Consider the following 24,158-nt stretch of genomic DNA (forward strand, 5'->3'; position numbering starts at 1 on the left):
ATCAGCAACCTCTTTTTCCCTTTCTTCATCTTCTATTCCTTTAATCTTTTTCCTTCTTTCCTGCCCTTATCTCCTTTCTTTAATCCCTAAAAATTTTTTAAATTGTTTTTCATATATTTGTCTCTTTCTCAAACTCTTTTTTTCCTTTCATTGTTTTCTTCAAAGCTTCATCCTTTTCTTTCAGGTTCATGTAATGGCCCAATTTTCAAAACCAAAATTTTAGGGATTTTTTTTAAATCCCTTTACACGATTTTCAAGAAAACAGCGGGAACTCTTTTTAAGTTCGGTTCAAGCCTTGGGCGGGTTACAAATACAACACACACCAGTAAGACTGAAATAACTGAATCAAACCACCGTTTGAATTGCAATAAATCAAATAATAGTCTTCCAAATATCTGAGTTTACAGGACTAAATGAAATAATGAAGTAAATAAATTAATCTAGTCCATTCAACAACCTAAAGGAGTGTGACCCTCTTGATGCCACCCTGAGCCTCCTTTGATCACCCTCCAACTTATTTGTTATCTGAAATATTATAAGTAGGGGTATTAGCCACAACCCCAGAAGGAAAACACTCTACACTTAGGCATGAAAAAAACACAAATATATAAAGCATACATCTTTCCCAATACAAACAAATCATAACATATAAACTCAACAAAATTAATAATCACAACAATAATAATTTAATCATGCAGGATTACACAATAATTCATTCTTATCAACAAGTAATGAGCTTGCTTCATATTATTAGTTCATCATATTATTACTAATCAAGATCACAGTAAAACATATCCATATATGCCAACACATGAATTAAAAACTATACATGATATGCATAAACTTTTATGCCAACAATTAATGAATCATTTAATCACTTGTGAATCTAATCTAATGCATTGTTTCTCTTTCCTTTCCTAAAGGGTACACACTTAGGACCTAATCCTGACTCAACAATCAAATGGGGGTTTATTATGCTATTTATTTTAATTAACTCATTGATTCGAAGAGTCTGACCAAACATCCATTAAAGCGGTCTTTAACCGAGAGAGACTGAACAGTGGTCGAGGGAATCAATTCTTAGGGAATCAATTCTTACTCTGCAGTATCTCATACTAAACAATATATCATAATCAACATGGGTAATCACAAATATACATCCTTAATCTGGTATATCAGAATTTATTTTCATTATTTATCTTAAAAAAATCTCCGTATCTTGAAAACAAGTTCCACTTCGGATCACCTGGTCTTGAAAATGTATAACCTCACATGTAGTTTCCGCTCTAATCGGATTACCTGGTCTTGTACAATGCACTTTTTCACAGGAATTTACTGTATTTGCAGGTTACCTGATCTTGGACAATGCACCTCCTCACAGAGATTACCGCCCTAACCAGATCACCCGATCTTGGTCATGCATACCTTCACAAATATTTCATTTGGAATAGTTCCTCAATGGATCTATTGCTATGCATGCATAAACATAGTTAACCGCTCACAGGGTCAATAGCCACCAATTCGGGCACAAGTAGGTATACATTTAATATGCATCACATCAAAGGTTACAATCATATGACAATTCAATATGTAATCACATGTTAGCATATCAACAAGGTTTTATGACCCAATAGCTCCATCATTGAGCTTAAACTTTTATGTCTTGCATTCATAACCTTAGATCATGAGGCATTTCAACATCACATAGAATCTATGTCACATGGGTGCGGGTGCGGGTGCGGGGATTCGGCACTTCCGAAAAACCCGGGTGCGGGGGTGCGACAGGGGCAAAAATGTAATATATATATATATATATATATATATATATATATATATATTCCGTAGGTTCCCCCGGCGCGGGTCGGGGTCCAGTTATCGACCCAGCCTGCTGCTGACTGTCATGATTCAATCATGTCTGAAATTCCCTGGTCTTCACGAAAAAAAATATTAGCAAAGGTTTGATGTGGTTTGTTGGAGAGAGTCTTTACGAGGCCCACGACTCCACTGCCACACCACTGCCTAGGGTTCTTCAAATTTCATTTTATATATAGTTGCACACAGATGATAGCTAAAAGAAATTTATTGGATTTGACATGTGGAAAAGAGAGGTCTACACATGGCTACAACATCTCGTCAGGAGAAAAGTGAATACTAATAGCCACCAAGGCTACCACCATCATTATCATTTATTATGGAGAGAGAAAATCCTTGACGAAGAAGGATCTGGATCGTTGAAGCCTTGAAAGATAAAGACTTCAAAAGGCTCTTGAATTTTGGTTTTAATTTTTGAGGAAGATGGATCATCATTTCCAAGTTAACAGTGTGTTTTCCAACGCTGTGAATTAATTGTTTGGAGGCAGGAATAGCATGGGAATCTGGGATGCCAACAAAGCTCGTGAGATGTTGTGGACACAAGTGCCCCTTTATAAAACAAGAGCAGCATCAAGCAGTTGTCAGCAGATTTTTTTTTTAAATTCCGCAGCCCATTTCGTAGGGCAATTTTTAAAAAAAAAAAATCCAAAAAAATGGATCGAAATGACCCTGGGTGCGGTCAACGCACCCATGATCGGGTTGACCGCACCCGAACCCGAACCCACGTCGAGTCGCGTCGACGCGTGTACGACACCCTGCTAGCCGAATCTTTGTGACATAGCATAGAATCATATCATCACTTGCCTTGACATCGCAACATAGCCACATGTAACATCATATTTCATATTATTTAAATTTAATACATTTATAAATTGAACCTCGAAGCATACATATTTAATTAATTAAATCAATTATATCTTATAATTCAAAACATGTGTATTTCATAATATGAAATATCTAAACCTCAATCCTACGTATTTTCTATGTACGTCATTCAAGTCATAGATACATAATTTATACATGTATGCCTATGCATACTTCATGGCCCAATTATCATACTTAAATCTCATATTTTAACATGCAGTTTCATATGTCATCATGCACAAACTGTAAAACCCCCATTTAAAAAAAAAAAAATGTTTTGGACCCGGGTCGGGTCCGGACCCGACCCGGGCCCCTTCTTCATTAGGGTTTTAAGTAACCCAAGCATTCCCGAGCGCCGCACCTCCTCCCCTTCGATATCGGGCGAATTAGGGAAACCCATCGAGGGTTTCCCCATTCGTTGCCCCCTGTGCCTTTAAGAGAGACGTTGGAGGGCGAGGGGAGTCACGCTTCCCTCTCGCAGCCCTCGCCCCCCATCGCGCCAGTCTCCTCCTTCGCTGCGCACGCCGCCGACGCCGGCCACCGCCTCCTAGGTACGTCGTCCTCCCTCTTCTCTTCCTCACCCCCTCTCTGTCACCTCGCCGGGAGGTCGACAGGCGGCTCACAGCCCCTGTCGCGGCCTCCCACCACCCCCTGTGCCCATCGGGGGCCTGACAGGTGGCCTACGGGGCCCCTGTCGTTCCCTTCGCCCTCTGGGATTCGCCGGAGTGCCGGCAGGGGACCTATGGCCCATGCGACACACCCCTTTTTGCTGCCACCTTCGTGCTGTCGGCACGGGCCCCGCCCCTGCCGTCTCGTGGCCGTCGGCAGGGGCTGGCCCCCCTGCCGTCTGGTGCTTTCGGCAGGGGCTGGCCCCCCTGCCGTCCTGTGCTGTCGGCAGGGGCTCAGCCCCTGCCACTTTGTGTTGTCGGCAGGGGCTCAGCCCCTGCCACTTCGTGGTCGTCGGCAGGGGCTGGCCCCTCTGCCGTCCTGTGCTGAGCCCCTGCCACTTCGTGCTGTCGGCAGGGGGCTCAGCCCCTGCCACTTCGTGGCTGTCGGCAGGGGCTGGCCCCCCTGCTGTCCTGTGCTTTCGGCTGCCATCTCGATTCTGTCGGCAGGGGCTCTGCCCCTGCCACTTCGTTATTGTCGGCGGGGGATCAGCCCCTGCCACTTCGTGGCCGTCGGCAGAGGCTGGCCCCCCTACCGTCTCGTGCTGTCGGCAGGGGCTGGCCCTTTGCCACTTCGGTGCTGTCGGTAGGGGCTCTGCCCCTGCCACTTGGTGGTTGTCGGCAGGGGCTCAGCCCCTGCTGCTTCGTTGTTGTCGGCAGGGGCTCAGCCCCTGCTGCTTCGTTGCTGTCGGCAGGAGCTGGACCCCTATCGCCTCGTTGTTGTCGGCAGGGGCTGGCCCCCTACCGCCACGCTGTTTTCGACAGGGGCTCATCCTCTGTCGCCCCGCTATTGTCGGCAGGCATGGGCTTGTCCCCTGTCGCTTGTCTGTTTTCGGCCAGCAGGGTCACACCCCTGCTGCCACTTCGTTATAGTCTTGGCTCACCGGAATATACTCCGGTGACGCCTCTCTACGGTCAGGAGACTTCCTACGGGGAGTCACTTCCCTTCACCCCTAAGCGCAGATTCAGGCGCACAGGCAATAGAAGGGAATATCTTAGGAAGTACTCTAGCCGTCACTAAGGGAGGTAGCACTTACCCAGTTTTGTTGGAGTCTGTGAACTCATTTATAATTACGGAATAGAACTTTTGCTTATATACCAGCACAACTGGATTCTAAATATTTGACTTTCGTAATAAAGATCTATGTTTTTGCCTTTGCTTCTATACTTATGTCTACTTGTACGTCTTCAGTATTTTTGACCTTAATCTTTGTTGCTTTTTAAAGATGGCGGGAAACTCAAGCCACAACATGACCGATGAGTTGCGTGAGCAGAGGGGATTCATGATGGATACCCTCAACTCCTTGGCTGAGGCGATTCGTAACCAGGGTCGCCCCCATCAGGATCCGGGTTCTCTTGTTGGGAATACACCAACCGCCACGTATGAAAAATTTCTGAAGCTTGACCCTCCTACCTTCTCTGGCAAGGTTGATCCTGACTTGGCGGAGAGTTGGGTTAAAGAGGTGAAACGGGTGTTCCAAGTGTTGTCCGTCCCTGACGATAAGAAGACGATGTTCGGGTCCTTTCGATTGAAGGACGACGCTCGCGAATGGTGGGACACTACCCGGGAAGTTCAGTTTCCAGGTGCTGAGGTAATTCCGTGGGAGGCCTTCCGGAGGGCTTTTATCGGAAACTATTTTCCTCCTCATGCGAGGGAAAAGAAGAAGGTGAAATTTCTGGAGCTGTGCCAAGGCAGCTTAAGTTTGAATGAATATATCACCAAATTTCAAAGGTTGGAGCGCTACTGTCCTCACCTATTCGAGGATGATCATGAGCGGGTTGGGAAGTTCATTCGCGGACTGAAGGAAGGACTGAGGCATAAGGTTCTCACCAGCATGCCCGCGACTTTTTCTGCGGCGGTAGCGGTGGCCACCTTACTGAACGAGGATTGGGAGCGTTCAAAAAGTGTGCAAGCCAAAAAGTCACCCCAGACATGTGGTGATCAGAATAAGACCTATCCCGGTGGCCCAGGGCAACGACCACCATTTCCAGTGAAGACTGAGGGAGGGAAGAAGCAGTTCCCTCCGGCGAAGCGCCAACGACAGCATGGCCATCCACCGCCCAGGCAACCGTCTGGAGATAACTGCCCCAGGTGCAAGAGGACTCACGAAGGACAACCTTGTCCGCGAGACACCGGCGGATGCCTGTACTGTGGCAAGATGGACCACTTCATTCATGACTGCCGAAAGAAAGCAGTTGATGACCTCAAGCGAACCGGCAACGTATCTCAGCCTCCTCGACCACCTCATCATCAGCAGCGAGCACAACAATGCAGTGTTAGGGAGCCGGGTCGAGTTTATGCAGCCACGGTCGAACAATTGAAGAAAGGGGATCTCGTTCAAGGTACCATTCTTGTTGTTGGTCAAGCAACTTTTGCACTCTTTGATTGTGGTGCCACACACTCGTTTGTTTCAGAAAAATTCGTAGAGCAATTGCACATAACTGTAAACCCACTTGATAATGCTTTAGACGTGTATAACCCCGTTGGGAAGAACACAGTTTGCACCACTTATATACCTGAATTGGACATAGTGGTGGCAGAGAGGCACTTGCCTGCTTGTGCTATTCTGCTTGAGATGACAGAATTTGACGTCATCCTAGGCATGAATTCGTTGCACAAGTATCATGCCAAGATATTTTGCCGAGATGGCAAGATCGTTTTATCACCTCCAGGCTCTCCGAGAGTAGAATTCAGAATTCTCAGACCTGTTCGAGCAAGCCGGACGATCTCAGCGCTTAAGGCGCAGAACTTTTTGCTGAAGGGATGCACTGCCTTTTTGGTTAGTGTTATCCAGTCAGATCCAATGCCTATTCCCATCTGTGAGCTGGATGTTGTTCGCGATTATCCCGACGTTTTTCCTAAAGAGCTGTCGGGACTTCCACCGTCTCGTGAGGTAGAATTCAATATTGAATTGCTACCAGGTACGACGCCAATCTCCAAAGCACCCTACAGAATGACGCCGACTGAGCTTGAGGAGCTGAAGAAGCAGTTGCAGGAGTTGTTGGATCAGGGATTCATTCGCCCCAACGTTTTTTCTTGGGGAGCTTCTGTGCTCTTCGTGAAGAAGAAGGACGGGACCTTGCGTTTGTGCATCGACTATCGAATGCTCAACCAGGCCACGATAAAAAACAAGTACCCTTTGCCGCGTATCGAAGACTTGTTCGATCAGTTGCAGAAGGCTAAGGTTTTCTCGAAAATCGATCTTAGGTCTGGATACCATTAACTCAGAATTAGGAATGAGGATATTCCTAAGACGGCCTTTCAGACAAGATACAGACATTACGAATTCACGGTCATGCCGTTCGGACTGACCAATGCCCCTGCAACTTTCATGGACTTGATGAATAGGGTGTTCAAACCATTTTTGGATACCTTCGTGATAGTATTCATCGACGACATCTTGGTGTACTCAGAAAGTCGAGAACAACATCGGGAACACCTAATCACCGTGTCCCTGCGAAAGGAACGTTTGTATGCCAAGTTCTCTAAATGCGAATTCTGGCTTGAAGAAGTTATGTTTTTGGGACACATTATTTCTAAGGAAGGAGTGTCCGTGGACCCTGCAAAGGTTGAGGCTGTACTTAGTTGGCCGCAACCAAAGAACACACGTGATGTCAGAAGTTTTCTTGGACTAGCGGGTTACTACAGAAGATTCATTCAGGATTTTTCGAAAATTGCGTTACCCCTGACGAGGTTGCTGAAGAAAGAGGCTAAATTCTTATGGGACGAGAAGTGCAAGGCGAGTTTTCAGTTATTGAAGGAGCAACTTACCTGCTCCTATTTTGACCTTACCTTCTGGTAAAGGCGGATTCGTGATTTATACTGATGCCTTTGGGTCAGGCCTAGGGGTTGTGCTGATGCAGAATGGGAAATTGATCACTTATGCTTCTCGGCAACTTAAAATTCACGAGAAGAACTACCCAACTCACAATTTAGAGTTAGCTGCGGTGGTGTTCACACTGAAGATTTGGCGACATTACTTGTATGAGGAGCAGTTTGAAGCATTCACCGATCATAAGAGCCTTAAGTATCTATTTTCGCAGAAAGAATTGAACATGACACAACGGCGTTGGCTTGAATTCCTCAAGGATTACGACTTCACCCTCTCCTACCACCCAGGAAAGACGAACGTCGTGGCTGACGCTCTCAGACGCAAAGCACCGAAAGTTTCGATTAATGCTTTATTTGCTGGATGGAGGTTGGTCGAAGACCTAGCCTCATGGGAACCTTTCGCAATCACTCAAGGTTCAATCGGCTTATCCCACCTTGTTGCTCAACCTGAGCTACTAGCGAGGATCATCAATGGGCAGAAAACTGATGCATGCTACGAGAAGTTGAAGGCTCAAGCGATATTGGCAGATACATCTTTTCGTCTGAAGGAGGATGAAAGTATATGGTTGAAGGAGCGCCTTTGGGTTCCTGACGACCCGGTCCTCCGAGATGAAATTCTTGCGGAAACCCACAAGTCTAGATACACCATTCACCCTGGCGACACGAAGATGTTCAAGGACCTACAACACAGTTATTGGTGGAACGGTATGAAGCGAGACGTGGCTGAGTATGTCTCGAAGTGTTTAACGTGTCAGCAAATCAAGATCGAGCACCAGAGACCCGGTGGGGTCATGCAGTAGATAGAGATCCCTCTATAGAAGTGGGAAGATGTCACCATGGACTTCATAGTCGGTCTACCGAGGACGCGGAGGAAGCATGACGCGATTTGGGTGATCGTCGATAGACTCACCAAGTCTGCTCACTTCCTACCTATCCGTCTCAACCAATCGTTGGATAGTCTTGCTGATCTCTATGTTAGAGAGATTGTGAGATTGCACGGTGTTCCAATCTCGATTATCTCTGATCGTGATCCTAGATTCACTTCAAGGTTTTGGGGGCAACTTCAGTTGGCGTTGGGCACAAAATTGAAGTTCAGCACTGCGTTTCACCCTCAGACTGACGGGCAGTCGGAACGTACGATTCAGACCTTGGAAGACATGCTTCGAGCCTGTATGATGGACTGGAAGGGAGAGTGGAATTCCCACATCAGTCTGGTAGAATTCGCGTATAACAACAGCTATCATGCGAGCATCGGGATGGCCCCATACGAAGCTTTGTATGGGAGGCCATGTCGATCACCTGTTTACTGGGACGAGGTTGGCGAACGAAGATTGGAGGCACCTATAGTTTTGCAACACTATACTCAACAAGTGCAGATGATTCGAGAACGACTCCGTACCGCTCAGAGTCAGCAGAAAAGCTATGCAGATAGACGCCGAAGAGAGCTTACCTTCGATATTGGCGAGATGGTTTTTATTAAGGTATCTCCGACAAAGAGCGTATTTCGATTCGGGAAAAAGGGGAAGCTAAGTCCTAGATACGTTGGACCGTTCGAAATCCTGGAACGGATTGGAGAAGCAGCTTATCGTGTGGTGTTACCTCCTTAGTAAGCCCAGATCCATAATGTTTTTCACGTATCCATGTTGAGGAAATACGTTCACGATCCATCGCACATCATTCATTATGATGACGTGGACATTAGAAGGGACTTGACATTCGAAGAAAGACCAGTGGAGATCGTCGACCGTTGCGACCAAGTGCTAAGATCAAAGACCGTTTCCTTTGTAAAGGTTTAGTGGCAACATCATGGAATTGACGAATGTACTTGGGAATCTGAGAGCGATATCAGGGAAAAATATCCTGACCTGTAATGTGATTCTTGAAGGCAATAATTATTTCGTGGAAGAAATTCTTTTAAGGGGGGTAGGATGTAAAACCCCCATTTAAAAAAAAAAAATTTTTTTGGACCCGAGTCGGGTCCGGACCCGACCCGGGCCCCTTCTTCATTACGGTTTTAAGTAACCCGAGCATTCCCGAGCGCCGCACCTCCTCCTTTTTGATATCGGGCGAATAAGGGAAACCCATCGAAGGTTTCCCCATTCGTTGCCCCCTGTGCCTTTAAGAGAGACGTTGGAGGGCGAGGGGAGTCACGTCTCCCTCTCGCAGCCCTCGCCCCCCATCGCGCCAGTCTCCTCCCTCGCTGCGCACGCCGCCGACGCCGGCCACCGCCTCCTAGGTACGTCGTCCTCCCTCTTCTCCTCCCTCTTCTCTTCCTCACCCCCTCTCTGTCACCTCGCCGGGAGGCCGACAGGCGGCTCACAGCCCCTGCCGCGGCCTCCCACCACCCCCTGTGCCCATCGGGGGCCTGACAGGTGGCCTACGGGGCCCCTGTCCTTCCCTTCGCCCTCTCGGATTCGCCGGAGTGCCGGTAGGGGACCTATGGCCCCTGCGACACCCCTCTTTTTGCTGCCACCTTCGTGCTGTCGGCACGGGCCCCGCCCCTGCCGTCTCGTGGTCATCGGCAGGGGCTGGCACCCCTGCCGTCTGGTGCTTTCGGCAGGGGCAGCCCCCCCTGCCACTTCGTGGCCGTCGGCAGGGGCTGCCCCCCTGCCGTCTTGTGCTGTCGGCAGGGGCTCAGCCGTTGCCACTTTGTGCTGTCGGCAGGGGCTCAGCCTCTGCCACTTCGTGGCTGTCGGCAGGGGCTGGCCCCTCTGCCGTACTGTGCTTTCGGCAGGGGCTGCCCCCCTGCCATCTCGATGCTGTCGGCAGGGGCTCAGCCCCTGCCACTTCGTTACAGTCGGCGGGGGCTCATTCTCTGCCACTTCGTGGTCATCGGCAGGGGCTGGCCCCCCTGCCGTCTCGTGCTGTCGGAAGGGGCTGGACCCCTGCCACTTCGGTGCTGTCGACAGGGGCTCAGCCCCTGCCACTTGGTGGTTGTCGGCAGGGGCTCAGCCCCTGCTGCTTCGTTGTTGTCGGCAGGGGCTCAGCCCTTGCTGCTTCGTTGCTGTCGGCAGGAGCTGGACCCCTATCGCGTCGTTGCTGTCGGCAGGGGCTGGCCCCCTGCCGCCACGCTGTTTTCGACAGGGGCTCATCCCCTGTCGCCCCGCTATTGTCGGCAGGCATGGGCTTGTCACCTGTCGCTTGTCTCTTTTCGGCCAGCAGGGTCACACCCTTGCTGCCTCTCTCTTTTCCGATCGACAGGCCGGTTTTCTATTTCTCCGCATGATAAATAGAGTAGCGCTGAATTCTCACACTTTTGCAGACTTTGCATCGAACCCCGCTCTGGCTCTGTGGCCTGAGCCTCGTATCATCTACACGCGTAGACGCACCCAACTGCACGACATCCCGAGGCAGGGGAAAGTCGCACGAAGGGTTTGTATGAATGAAATAAAATTATAAGGATTCTGTGATAGAGTAGTTTATTTGGCATGCATTCTCACTCGTAGAATTTCCTAATTGGTGATTGTCTGTGTTGTGTTTCTGCATCCGTATTCTTTTGAAATTACATGCTTATTGTGAGCTCTACGAGTAGACTCATTGCTAGAAAGACCGTATTACTGTATTTTCGCCTTGCTCACTGTTTTAAGTTACTATAGATGCCTTATTGGTTATTGCCTGATGAATCTTGTATGCGACTTCTTGGTTCTTAGTATTCGAGCATGCCAAGTATAATACAGACATTTATAAAACCTTGTGATGGGTTATCTATCGAGAACCCACAAATTTACTTTCGTAATTAGACCTGAAGACAAGTATGATACAAATAGTACGGGAGGTCATTGAGTACCTCGAAGTGATTAAACAACTCCTTGTTGATATCCATGAGATAATACCGGCCTCCACAGGCCCATTTGCTTAAAGAGCAATACATGTCATGTATGAACTAAAAGAATCATAAAACATTATGTTGCCCTCTCATCGTAGTTGTACCTCTAGGAAGGTACAATCGTACTTTTGGACAAGTACGTCCCATGTGGGTTACGATGGTTGGATGATGAGGTTGTAGCAACCTCGATGCAGGCATTTAGCAAAATGCTTAGATCACATAAATGGTGACCTCGCCTTCACAGGCAAGATGCTCGAGTGGGTCTAATAGACCAGAGCATGTAGGATGGGGCGGCGGTTAAGAAACCCCCATCGTACCCATTCGACCTTCACGGTTCATCAAGGAAGAGGATGGATGGTACAAAAACTCCGATGGACAGGTTGTTAACAACGACCCCACGGGCAAAAGACTCGGCTTCCCCAGTCATCGGAGTTAGGGGAATTGGGATTACCATAAATTATCCTAGGTAGTAACTCCTAGGTACTTCTGCAAAAGTTGGATGCATCCATGGGCCACAAATGCCTTTGGGGATTTACTCTCTTGGTCACTGACCGTCCCCTTAGGAGCGGACTCAGTCAGCCATCCGGGTTAATAAAAACACCTGACATAATAAACCCCTGGATCGGTCTCGGCTGTTTCTACGTTTCGCGTCTGTGCGTACCCACAGGCCAGTTAATATCAGAACTTAAAGAATATCTTAATGAATAGTTGTAGATGATTGAGACTTACACTGCTTGAAATGCTTCAACTAACAACTCCTTGCACATATTACACTTGTTAGAATAGATTACAATTGTATTGATTGCTTAAATATCATAACTGCTTATCTCATGAATGTCCTGTTTTATTTTCATTATACTTATCTGTTCGTGCACCTACTAGTTTGTTATGAAACTGACCCATTTCATGGGCAGGTGAGGAGTAGGACTTCACTGGCGGCCGATGGCGTGGTGCAATATGAATCAAGATTTATTTTCTTTCTGCTGACGGCTTGGCTCTAGTCTTTTTGGAGTTTTCTTTAGATTTATTGAACTTTGGAACAAAATGCTCATTTTGTAATAAACTGCAGATTTTTAATCTATTGCCTTATTTCTTCAATTCCTTTAAGTGGTTGTACATGTGAATGATGGTTTTTCAGCTAACGTACCCAGGATTGTTGACTTGTGTTTCTTTATAAATGTCTTCCGCTGTCGTTTTTAAAAGTTAAAAATTTAAATCTTTGAAAGGTTTTTCGATAAGATTTTCGAAATCACAAGTCGAAATTTTGGGGCGTTACACAAACAATCAACATGCTTGCATACAACATATTCATGAAACAATTCATATCAAAATATACATGATTTACGTCTCATATCATATACCCACATACATAGATAAAGGTTGCGTACCCATACAATCATGATCATGCTTCAACAAGCAAACATACGATTTTAGCAAAATAAGTTCACAAGTCAAGATATTATCCAAAATCAAGAACTGTATAAAGTCTGAATTTGTGTGGGTTCTGTCAGGCTATCTAATCGAACATATATATTTCCATAAAAATTCACAGTCATACAAGAAAATGTATTAGCTTTCAAATCTAAGTGATAGATCTCAAAAAAACAATTTCGTTTGCTCGTAGAAATTCACGGACCAGAGACTGTTTTTTTATTTTGACCATGGTTGCCAGATGAGGAAGCGAGAGCGAAAAGTGAGGCACTTACAAAGTTTTAGAAAGCGGAAAGCGTGAGACCACTTAGGAGCGAATCGGGAATCGTCTCGGAAGCGACCTAAGAAGCGAGGGGGAAGTGAAAAATAAATAAATAAAAAATACAAAAAAATGAAAAAATGGGGGAAGCGCAGGGGGAAGCGAGGGGGAAGCGTGATGGGAAGCGCGTCCCATTAAAGAGAAGCGCACTTCCCATTAAAAAATGGTGCTTCCCTGCGCATTTCGGAAGCGTGATGTTTCATGCTTTCGAAGCGCGCTTCCCCACTTACCTAGACGCTTTCGGTAACTCTGGTTCTGACAGAACCTACTCAAATCTTTCATCACAAAGAAGCTGTTACCAGACTCAATCCGAGAAGGGTTTCATCTTCCCAAATTTTCTGATGATAGCCAAACTTATCTTTCAAAATCATACGAGTTTACAAAAAAATTCTATCATATGAATTTTCTAAATTTTTTAGATCAGACCCTGTCTGAGACAGTTCTAAATCCAAATTTTTGTCGAATCTTGATTTTTACATAACTTGTCAGACTTCAAGATTCACATAAAATAAAACTTATTTTATTTTTCTTAGATCAATTCATATGATATTCATAACATATCCAAAAATCAGACATAAACTCAAAACCATTGATTTATTAGATTTTCTGCAAAACTCACTCTGCACCCATGGCAGAATTTTTGTCTTGGGTTGCAGCAGTTATAACCTTCACTTTCGTACTACCATTGAGGCCTAATTTTTTTCTGAGACACCTTCCAGATGTATGGAGACCGTCTGAAAAGTCTTCATAAAAGGGTTTGGCGTTGGTGATGTGATTTGAGAACTATATTTATTTTACCGTAATGAATCTGTCAAGAAAACCAAGACAACATGAAAAATACAATATAAATCATGATAAAAACAAGAAAACTCAAGCATAAACATAAAATATTTATTTTAAATCATGCATCAACACATAGACAATATCTAAACATCATCTACAGTCATAAAGAGACATCATATGATCATAACACATGCTTTAGAATCTAAACTATCAAAATAAATCATGATTTTTGCAAAGAATAACTAGTTTAAGATGCTAGCATGCGAAAACACATGAAATAAATTTGCATAAACATGATTCATATTGTAAACACATGCAGAAAAGCAAATATACATCCAATCATGCTGAAAACAAAAATATAATCATCTAAAATTACATAGGAACACGAAAGTTTGCGTTTCGCATTACCCGATTTTCTGGTTTAGTCATCCGGGCATAGATTTACCAAAAACAATTTTGTAAATCCATTTCAAAACATGTTATTGAATAAAAACCACTTTTAAAAACTTTTTCAAACATATTCCAGATCTGATCCACTATGGATCAGCCAGTAGAATGAGCAAGTCGCACGGTTTATGCGTTTTGTAATATCGTGTATTTTCACCCTTAGTTAAATTTGAGATTTTCAAAAATTTGGCTAAGTATAGAAGAAAAATCGTTTGATTCTCTATTTTAGGCCGATGCTTTGGAGTCTCGGCTTGGCCCAGGTCTCATTGTCAAGGCCTAAACAAGCCAATCAAAACGTGATAAAAAGTTTTATTTTTTATCTTTAAATTCGAGCAAAATTCGGGTTATTTTTAGCGAATTTTAAAAAAAAATTCGGGTTACTTTCGAGCGAATTTCGAAAACGAAATTTGGGTTATATATCATTGAATGCTTCTCGAAATTTTGAGCGTAACGATATTTTATTTTCCTTGATTTGAGCTACGGTTAGCCCGAAAATTGCATTTTTTCAAAAATTAAGCAGTTTGTCGGTTTAGATCTGGCTTTGGATCGGATCAGATTTGATGGATTTGATCTAAATTAATATGGATTTAGACTCTATCCAAGACCCATATTAATTTGGATTGGATCCAACTTAAGTCTCATTTGGATTTTTGAGATAGATTTGGATCTTGGATCCGGATCAAAATCTAAATCCATGCCAATGATTTTTTCAACTTTAAATTCATTAAAAACCTTTAAATTGGAGTTAATTAATGTTAAGAAGTCTCCCAAGTTAATTTGGTAATTTTTGAAAGCTTCTGGAAATTTATTTATTATTTAATAATAAATAAATAAATAAATACTTAATTAATTTAATGTAATTCCGAAAATTTAATTTGACAATTGTTTAGGACTCTAAGTAGAGCCCTTAAACCCATATAAAATCACTTTAGAAGTGTTCTAGTTCAATAATATAATTTTTGAAAGCTTCTAGGTATTTATTTATTATTAATTAATTAATTAGTTAATTAATTTTAATTAATTCCAAGATTTTTTTTAGAGTATTTAGGACTCTTAGTAGAGCTCTTAAACACACCTAGAAGCATATAAGAAGGTTTAAGAAACATGGAGTTCTAACTGAAATAAAACTTTGAAAAAGTCAAGTTGGAGAGTTTCGAAATTTTTGAAACTCCAAGAGAGAAGAGAGTTCTAGCTGGGGCTGCACTCTCTTCTCCAGCCCATCTAGAGCTCTATAAATAGATAAAAAAAATAAGAAAGAGAAAGAGAAGGAAAAAAAGAGAAAAAGAAAGCAAGAGTGAGAAAGAGAGAAAGAGGAAGAAGAAGGGAGCTTCTTCTCCAATCATTCATCGTTTTCACCATCAAATCCATTATTTCTTTGTTTCCTTGCGATCTACGATTAAGGTACGGGTCTTTCTCTTGTTTTAAATGAGAAAAAGCGCATGGATTCGAATTTCATGCAAGATTTTAGCGAGATCTCATAGGAAAAGAGTAAATCTGAATATTTACTCTAAGATTCATGGTGAAAATTAATGTTTTCCTCCTTTTCGAAATCTATTTTTGAAATATAAATACGTACAAGTATATACATATATATGTTTTTATATCTATGTATATATTTAATGTGCCGTAGAATCCATGGAGGTCGACCGATCTGCCATGTATTCAACATGCGCAGATCTGGTCCAGATTTAGTGTTGTAAAGTTTTCAACAAGAAAAGTATTGCGATCTGCATTTTTTGTGTATGCTTATGGTTATGTTAAAAACTGAAATTCGGTTTTGATCATTGTTCATGTTAAAACATCATGTATTGTTGTGTGTTTCATGCCAATTTATCCTTTTGGATTTATATGAAAGTTTGAATGCAAAAATCAACATACTCATGGTGCATGATGGTGAATCTGTGTATGCATGTTTGAGTTTGAATGTGCTTACACTTGAACACCTGAATATTTTTTTTTAACCTTCATGTACTTGACAAAGACCCCATTTCTTTTTTTATTGCTGCTGTTGAGTGGCTCGGCTGGTGCAGGTCTGGCAGTCCCTGCCAGGCCCAGCCACTCGGTTGGGCTGGTGCAGGCCTGGTAAACCCTGCCAGGCCAGCCACCCGGCTGGACTGAATCGGGTTCAGTCCAGACCCAGCCAACCGATTGGCTGGGTTTGGCAGTGTGCCTACAAAAAAAAACTGTACTTTGGGTATGATCTAAATATACATACATAAATCTAAATATATCATAATGTGTTGCTGAGCCATAGGGTATATTGGTTATGATTCAAATATATATATATATATATATATATATATATATATATATAGAGAGAGAGAGAGAGAGAGAGAGAGAGAGAGAGAGAGAGAGAGATGAACACGCATTTACCATGACTCACTATTTGATATGTTTTTAGAAAAATATTATATGCAGCATATGTCGATTCTATATTGTCATGAAACGTTCATATGCTATGGTCATAGATGACAGACCAGCATATGGGGTTATGTTGAGTGCCATCAGCAGTGCATCGATCCACCTTGATGTGGTGTGATCGATGACATTGCGAGCCTAAAAATGTAAATTCTCTGCCTTATGCGTGTTGCTTGAGACCGGCAACAATATTAATTGATACTTGAAAAATCTGTTTCAAAGAGTATGGGATGTTATACATTGTCTTATGCATATTTCTTGAGATAGGCAGCAATGTTATTAGCTATGTGGAAATTCTGTTTCAAGGATGGTGAGATGCTGTAGATCTAATTATTGTTCGAGAGTTTTGTTTTTGGAATTGTGATTTCATGATTTAATAAACCATTCATGCCATGTACCCAATTAGTTCAAATATGATTTGAAAACCGTGTATAGATCACTACTATTTCTTTTTAGTGTGATATATATATCATTCATGTTGTATTAATCTGCCCTAATATGATCTGAAACTGTGTATAGAAATGACTATCATTTCATGTCATTGTGAGGCAGTTGGGTATATTGATTTCTCATTTATGTGAACCATGCTGTTTCAATGTATACCTATGTACAATGGTTTGTGATTGCATTCATAAAAAAAAAGACGATAAATATTTTGTTAAAAAGTTTTTAGTGCAGTCTGGTCAGCAGTCCAGCTGAGCTGAGCTCGGCTCAACTGGCCAGGCCTGGCCACACGCTGACAGGCCTATTAGGCCCAGCTGAACCGAGTTCAGTTGGCCTGGTCTGCCAGGCCTGTCGAGCATGCTAGGCCCAGCCGAGTGGGCTCGGTTGGGTAGGTTTTGAGAAAAAAAAACATATACATAAAGTTATCATGTGTTTGAAAAAGCATCTTCTTTCGAACAGAATGTTTGATTACATGTGCAAAATACATTCAGATTGTATTTGTGGCTCAGTCTATGCTCATTCTACGTGATTATGCAAATCTAGAACAAAATTCGGTTATGCATGTTAATTTTCAGAATTTGTTATTTAGATTAGATTTAACCTTATGCATGCAAAAGAATGAAAAGTTCACATGTTTAGACTTGATATATTATGTTGAATAAAGTATTATGACATATTTGTTTTCATGTGCATGTGCATATATGAAATGAATATGTTTCGCAGGTAAATGATTGCATGAGTGTTCACATATTTAATTAATATGAGACATGAATGAAAGCATGCATTTGACATGAATATGTGAACTGAATGAAAGCATGTATTTGACATGAATGTGTGACCTCATGTATATGTATATGAATATTGTTATTTCATGCACATATCTAAATTGGCATATATGAATATGCATTGAGAAGTATTTAAAAAAGAATGCATAGTGGTATGATAGTTATGATTTTTGCGTATGAATGCATCGATGATCAAAATAGATCATAATGGGTTGTGTGAGCCTTGAGCATGCATTGCTTTTTGTTTTAATTGTTCTATGCATTGCAAAAATCAAATATCATATTATTGTTCTTATTGCACTGTTCTCTATTGCCACAGGCTGAAGAGTTGCGCATGTTGATTTGCGAGCTTGTGTTATTAATTCTGCATGTTGAATTGCAATTTAAAGAAGATGAATTAATAACAAGATAAAAGAAATTAAAAGAACAGTGTAATCTATGTTTCCTTGACGTCCCTTCTGTAGTACAAGAATCTTGGACATTGCGGTTTTGGGGAACCGTGAGGATACTAAAACTTTGTGTGTGTTGTTACCCCTGAACCCAATATTGAGGTTCTTCTCCTGGCTACGGTTTTAGGGAGAATCTGTCACTTTGCCTGGGGGTGGTATGTAGATACAATTATTATTTTGGTATAACAAGAAAGTGACACTTGTGGATTTGTATGTCTCTGGTGTCTCCGACATTAGATTTGAATGTCTAATGTTTCGAAGACTGTTTCGGTCGGGGGCTAAGTTTGAAACCCAGTAATAAAATACAAATTGTGTGCTAAACTACCCTGGAAACCTAACTTGACCTCAGGGATTTTACCCGTTTAGTGTATCCGCGAGTAACGATAATTAAAAAAAAAAACTTAAATTGTGTGCATTTAATAGGGACATGCATATGAAAAGAAAACTCTGATAAAAGATAATAATTTATTCATGCATTGCATATAAATCATGCATATTCCTGTTATGCATTAACTCATGTATATTTACTTGTTCCCTTAATTGTGATATATTGGTGAATGCATGATGTTTGTTCTCTAATGCGTGTTAAATGTCTTTATTGCTTAAGTTGTGGTCTCAATTGTTTATTAAATTGTTCCTCGTGCTTAATAATTGTTCCTTATTACATGAATATTTAGTTATGAATTTGTTATAATTGCATCAGTTTAAAATATTGTATGAATCTTATTTATTTCATTAGAGAGATTAATACACAGAATTCTTTGGATTCTGACACCTCTACTTTTTTATTTTTCGCAGCTTCTGATGCTTAGTGAGGCGACTTGCTTTTGAGAGGAGTCACGAAGAGACTACATGACTGCTTGGCAAATTCTTTTGGATAGCGTGACTATTCTTTTCACTTTATTTACATTTTATTTGCTTATGTATCAGACTATGCATTTTAATAATGGGTTTGGTATGGTTTGAAAGATGAGTATAAGATCCCTTGTGGTGGTAGTTGTGTTTAACTGTAAGGGCCCCGAGTTTCTGGGAATGTTTTCGCACTTGTTTTTTTTTTTTTTTAAATTATCACTTTTTCACGGGTATGAGTTAGGGTCGTTACACGTTTGCATCTGATCTATGTATGAGTAGGATAAATCCTACCTAAAACGTGTTCTCGGATGTACCAACACCTTTGTTTTTTGTCTTAGCACCTTGGAGCGACTTCAATGGCTGCCGAAAAAGCTTTCTGAGAAGAAGAAGATGGTTGAGAGAGATTAGAGAACTCTAATGAGAATGGAAGAGGAAGAGAGAATTAACCTTATCAATCCTGCTCATTCAGACCTATATTTATAGATGGACTTAGGTAAGAATTATATCTCTAATATAAGATGTTAATCTCTATTAATTTATTTTATTAATAAAACAAGTAAATAGATTATGAGTCCTAACTCATTAGATTTCAAAACTAATTAAGCTAAAAAAGAAGGGTAGGGACTTCTTAACCTATCTTGAGTTCTAGTGACATAGTAACCTTTCAGGAGGCCTACATACCCAAAGACTCAACATAATTTGATGTTTAAATCATAGTTTTAAAACTCGCCGAGTCAACTCGTTGACTCGACTGACTCGGCTCGACCCTCCAACAAGTCAACCCGGCAAGGCAAACTCGGGCTTGACTCGGCCTTGACTCGGGCCTGACTCGGCCTGACTCGGGCGAGTTCTGAGATGTTTGAAATTTGATTTTTTATTTGAGTTAAACAAATATGGGACGAAGTACGGTTGTTACAGACAGAACATATGTTTTGTCTGTTATGTTCTAAGGGTCTGTCCAATCTTGGACAAGCAATCAGACAGACCCTTAGGGTCTCTTGTGAGTGTGTCCTTAGTGGTCCTTGTGTTGGCTGATTTGGTGGACTGATGTGCTCATTGGATTTGTGGTATGTGTGCTCTTGGATCTTCCCTGTGTGTGTGTGTTAACTTCGTAACAGGTACTAAGTATCACTATCATAGCATAATCAACTATAATATTTACATGCTGCATCTCTTTCGAGAATTTTTGTCATGCCACTTAATTTCATACTTTTCAACTGACACCATAGTTATTCTTCAACTTACTCCGTAGTCCTTTGTCTAAAAAAGAAATTTGAAGGCTATTTAGCAGGATATCCTAGAGTTTTTTGCTACAACATTAGTTGCTTTTAATGACCTTTGTTCATTTGTCAAGGATGTACATTTATATATGGTCACATGGACAACAAAAAGGACACATGGCATGCCATTGTTGTTCAATTTTTCATTAAGAATACTGTATAAGGGGGCATGACACAAGGGTAACTGGTAAGTTGGGAATATTCCTGTGAGATAGTCTGGGAGAGATCAGCCTATTCATTTTTCAATGCTACTGCTCTCTATGAATGGTTTAACTAGAAAATGACAAACCCAAGAAGTAATACAAGCAAAAAACAAGCTAATTCAGTTGATGCCAATTGTTATCAGTTCAAAAGCAACCTAAGAAAGAGTCACATCTCTCTCCCAGTTTCAGTGATTACATGCCTTTACACAACCCAAGGATCTCTTGTTTACTGAAAAACATGGTTTGAGACAAATTATAAATTGTTTTTCTTTTAAAATCAAAAGTTAACAAAACCCGGTCCGAGTCACCGAGTTGACCCGCCGAGTCACGAGTCAATAAAGAACGAGTCGAGTCCCGAGTCACGGGTTTTAAAACCTTGGTTTAAATAGTCAATTCGATAGCCCTCAAAATGTAGATCATCGTGGTGGTCATATATTTAATCATACATGAACGGATCGACAAGAAAAATTAGTTGACGCTGAAAAACGTTGATTTTCGACCTATAATTAGGCATGAACTTTAGTTGATGATAAAACACTCAAATCAAAGTCAATTTGGGCGTGTAGATAGTCGATTTCGATGACTTCGAAATGAGAAACGTAAAGGTTGACTCCGATTTAATAGGTGAGCTACCAATCGACCAAAATTTTCGTCAAAACAATAATAATGTTGTTCAGAGCGTCTGACCCCATGAGTCCAATCCAATAAGATTAGATCCAAATATCCTGAGTTATATCAAATCCAATCCATCCCTAATTATATCCAAATGCCATGGATTATATCCAACTTAATTGTGTTGAATCCAAATACCATAATTGAGTTGGATCCAAATACCATTAGTTAAATCCACTACCTAATTTAAAGTCTAAATCCATATTAGATCCGAATGCTAGGATTTAGATCCAAATCCAATATCCATAATCTAAACATATACAAATCATTTACTCTCTTGTTTAGTCCACATATTTTAAATTTTGCAATTATTCTTGCAATGTTCTTCGTAACTTGAGATTTAATTTCATAATAATTCGAAATCAAGAAAATCAAGAAAATCAAGAAATTGCACTCATGTTATAGATGCAGATAAAGTTCATCATTTATTTATTTTAATTGCCAAAGAAAAATCTCGGGTTTTACAACTCATCATTCCCTTTATCTTTTCCTTATTTCTTACAAGTTTCCTACTCCATGGTTACATGCTGGGGCAGCAAAATGATCAAACTTTTGGTGATCAGACTACAGTCGCTTCTACAGGTCTACTGCAACACAGCGATTTCAGTTCTTTCCTAAGGTATACATAAGAATGATTGATTCTTTGTTGCCTCTGTTGAAATATTTGCAAGATGGCATCACATTTGATGAGCATTAAAATTCAAATTGCACATGTTGGACCATCAAAAGTGTGTGTTCTGCAGCAACCTCATATTTTAAGTTCTCAATCCTAGTTGAGAGACCCATGCAAATTAAACATCCATTGGAATGTTTGGTAAGTTGTGAAGCATTTTCTATTTAGTTCAGGTTGTTTACAATAACACTCAATGAAGTGAAATAACCTAAGTCCTTTCGTGGGGTGTGCAAAGATGTGCATTGGATAGAAGCCATGAACTAGGAGATTAATGCATTGCATGAGTGCCACAAATGGGAGATTTTTTCTTGCCCCAACAATAAAAATGTGGTAAGCTGTCATTTGGTTTACAAAATTAAGTACAAAACTAACGAGTATCGAGAGATATAAAGCATTGTTAGTTGAAAGGATATATTAAAGAAGCCGGTTTACACTTTAATGTAACTTTCGGTCTTATGGTGCATATGGAAATCATCAGACTCATCCTTACTTTGACAGCCATGTATAACGGGGACCTCTGCCAGTTAGATGTCAAAATGCCTTTTTTGCAAGGAGATTTGATTGAAGAGGTTTACATGGAGCATCCACCATGATATGCTAAAGATGTTGTATGTCATATAGTTTTGATGCTAAGAAAAGCCATATGTGGCCTTAAGCAAGCTTTGAGAACTTTGTTTGAAACCTTTAGGACAATGTGCTCCATTCCCATGGATTTGTAAGAAGTTAATGTGACCATTCCCCTTTTATGCATAATAATGATTGATATCTCATTGTGGTATTGGTTTATGTAGATGATATTGTCATTACAACTAGTAATCCCTTCTTGAAGCTCCAAAAGAGTACCATAATGTGGCAGGAGCCTTGTACTATTTGACTTTTATGCAGCTTGACTTGGTCTATGCAGCAAACCAAGTTTGACCATTTATCCATGCACCATGGAAAAGTCATATGAATGTTGTTAGACATATTTGAGATACATTAAAAAGTATCATCACAAGTGGACTTGTGTATATATTATCAAAGAAAAACGATGGAGAAGGTTTTATTGATTCTAATGGTATATTCAGATGTTGATTGGGCATAGATTTGGTGACATCTTACTGGTTATAGGGCATTTTTGGGACCTCATTTGGTGCCATGGTTTCGCAATAAGCAAAAGATGGTTGCTCATTCAAGTACAGAAGCAAAGTGTAGGGCTATGGCAACTGTAACTTTTGGAGTTTTCTGGATACATCATCTACTTGTTCTTTGCATCCAAAGGCGGGGCACTCTGTGCTCTTTTGCTATAATAAAAGTGTTATCTCCAATATCTACAAATCCAGTGCAATATAGCAAGATGAAAACACATGAAGATGGATAAACACTTTATTCGTGAGAAAGTAAAAACTCAGTGACTTTGGAAATTTTCTAAATACATCATGTACTTGTGTCTTTGCATCAAAAAGTGGAAAATTTTGTGCTCTTTTGTGATGATAAAAGTGTTATAGTCATAGCTACAAATCCTATATAATATGGCAAGATGAAACACGTGGAGATAGATACACTTTGTTCATGAGAAAGTGGACACTAAAAAGTTACAACCGTCTTTTACACAAGGTGTAAATCAAGTGGTTGTTATTGTTCACTAAGCCACTTTTGGTTTCAAGATATGTGTTTGAAGACCAAATTGTCTATGATCTTAAACCATGCACAGTTCGACGTGTGTGTTAAGAATAGTTCTGCAATGTGTATGAGGGTAAGTCTATCATTCAAGTTAAGACTTCTTATGTATATATTAAAAAGGGACATTGTTATAATTTCTCAACATGAAAACATATATAAATATATTAGAGGATAACCCAGGAATTTTCTGGGACTGCCTGGGCATCTTACCTTGGGGAAAAATGGAAAAAACTTCAAATTACTTCAAATCTAGGTTCTTAACAAGGTTCCATGGTTTGAGGTAAATTTTGCAAAGAACACTGATTTTCATAATGTTGAGAACAATTGTTGTTTTATTTTTTGGGTTAAAATTAGGTTTAGTTGCAAAGAACACTGATTTTCATAATGTTGAGAACAATTTCTGTTTTGTTTTTGGGCATGGGGATTCCATATGGATTTTGAAACGCTGCCTATTCCACAGCAAGGAAGTAGTCTAACCCTTGTTGAAGCAATAGCATGTGTTTGAGGTTTTACCAATGGGTGGTAGATGTTCATAAATATAAATAAAATGTGTGCAACTATGTTGATAGATCTATGGGATTTTGTAGTTACTGGAAAGTCAAATTGTGATTGTAGCTTGTAAGACTGGGTAGGTTTAGTGGAGAGTGTGATCTTAAGGGTGTGAATCTCTAATTCCCTAGG

General features: G+C 41.2%; 1 protein-coding gene across 2 annotated transcripts in view; it reads left to right on the top strand.

Annotated features, from left to right (window-relative positions):
• LOC149816645 (uncharacterized) overlaps window positions 1–24,158 on the top strand; it is a 72,759-nt gene that overhangs the window by 33,016 nt on the left and 15,585 nt on the right. Inside the window, exon 4 of one of the 2 annotated variants that reach the window (XM_089987553.1) lies at window positions 18,934–19,041. The exons of the other annotated variant lie outside the window; for it this stretch is intronic. Within the exon in view, the coding sequence (XP_089843679.1) occupies window positions 18,934–18,947 (14 nt within the window). The 3' untranslated portion in view covers window positions 18,948–19,041. Of the gene's footprint in view, window positions 1–18,933; window positions 19,042–24,158 lie in introns of those variants that run through there. 2 annotated transcript variants of the gene reach the window in all.

This window comes from Nuphar pumila, chromosome 14, assembly GCF_984573655.1.
Source record: "Nuphar pumila chromosome 14, dmNupPumi1.hap1.1, whole genome shotgun sequence".
NCBI lineage: Eukaryota > Viridiplantae > Streptophyta > Magnoliopsida > Nymphaeales > Nymphaeaceae > Nuphar > Nuphar pumila.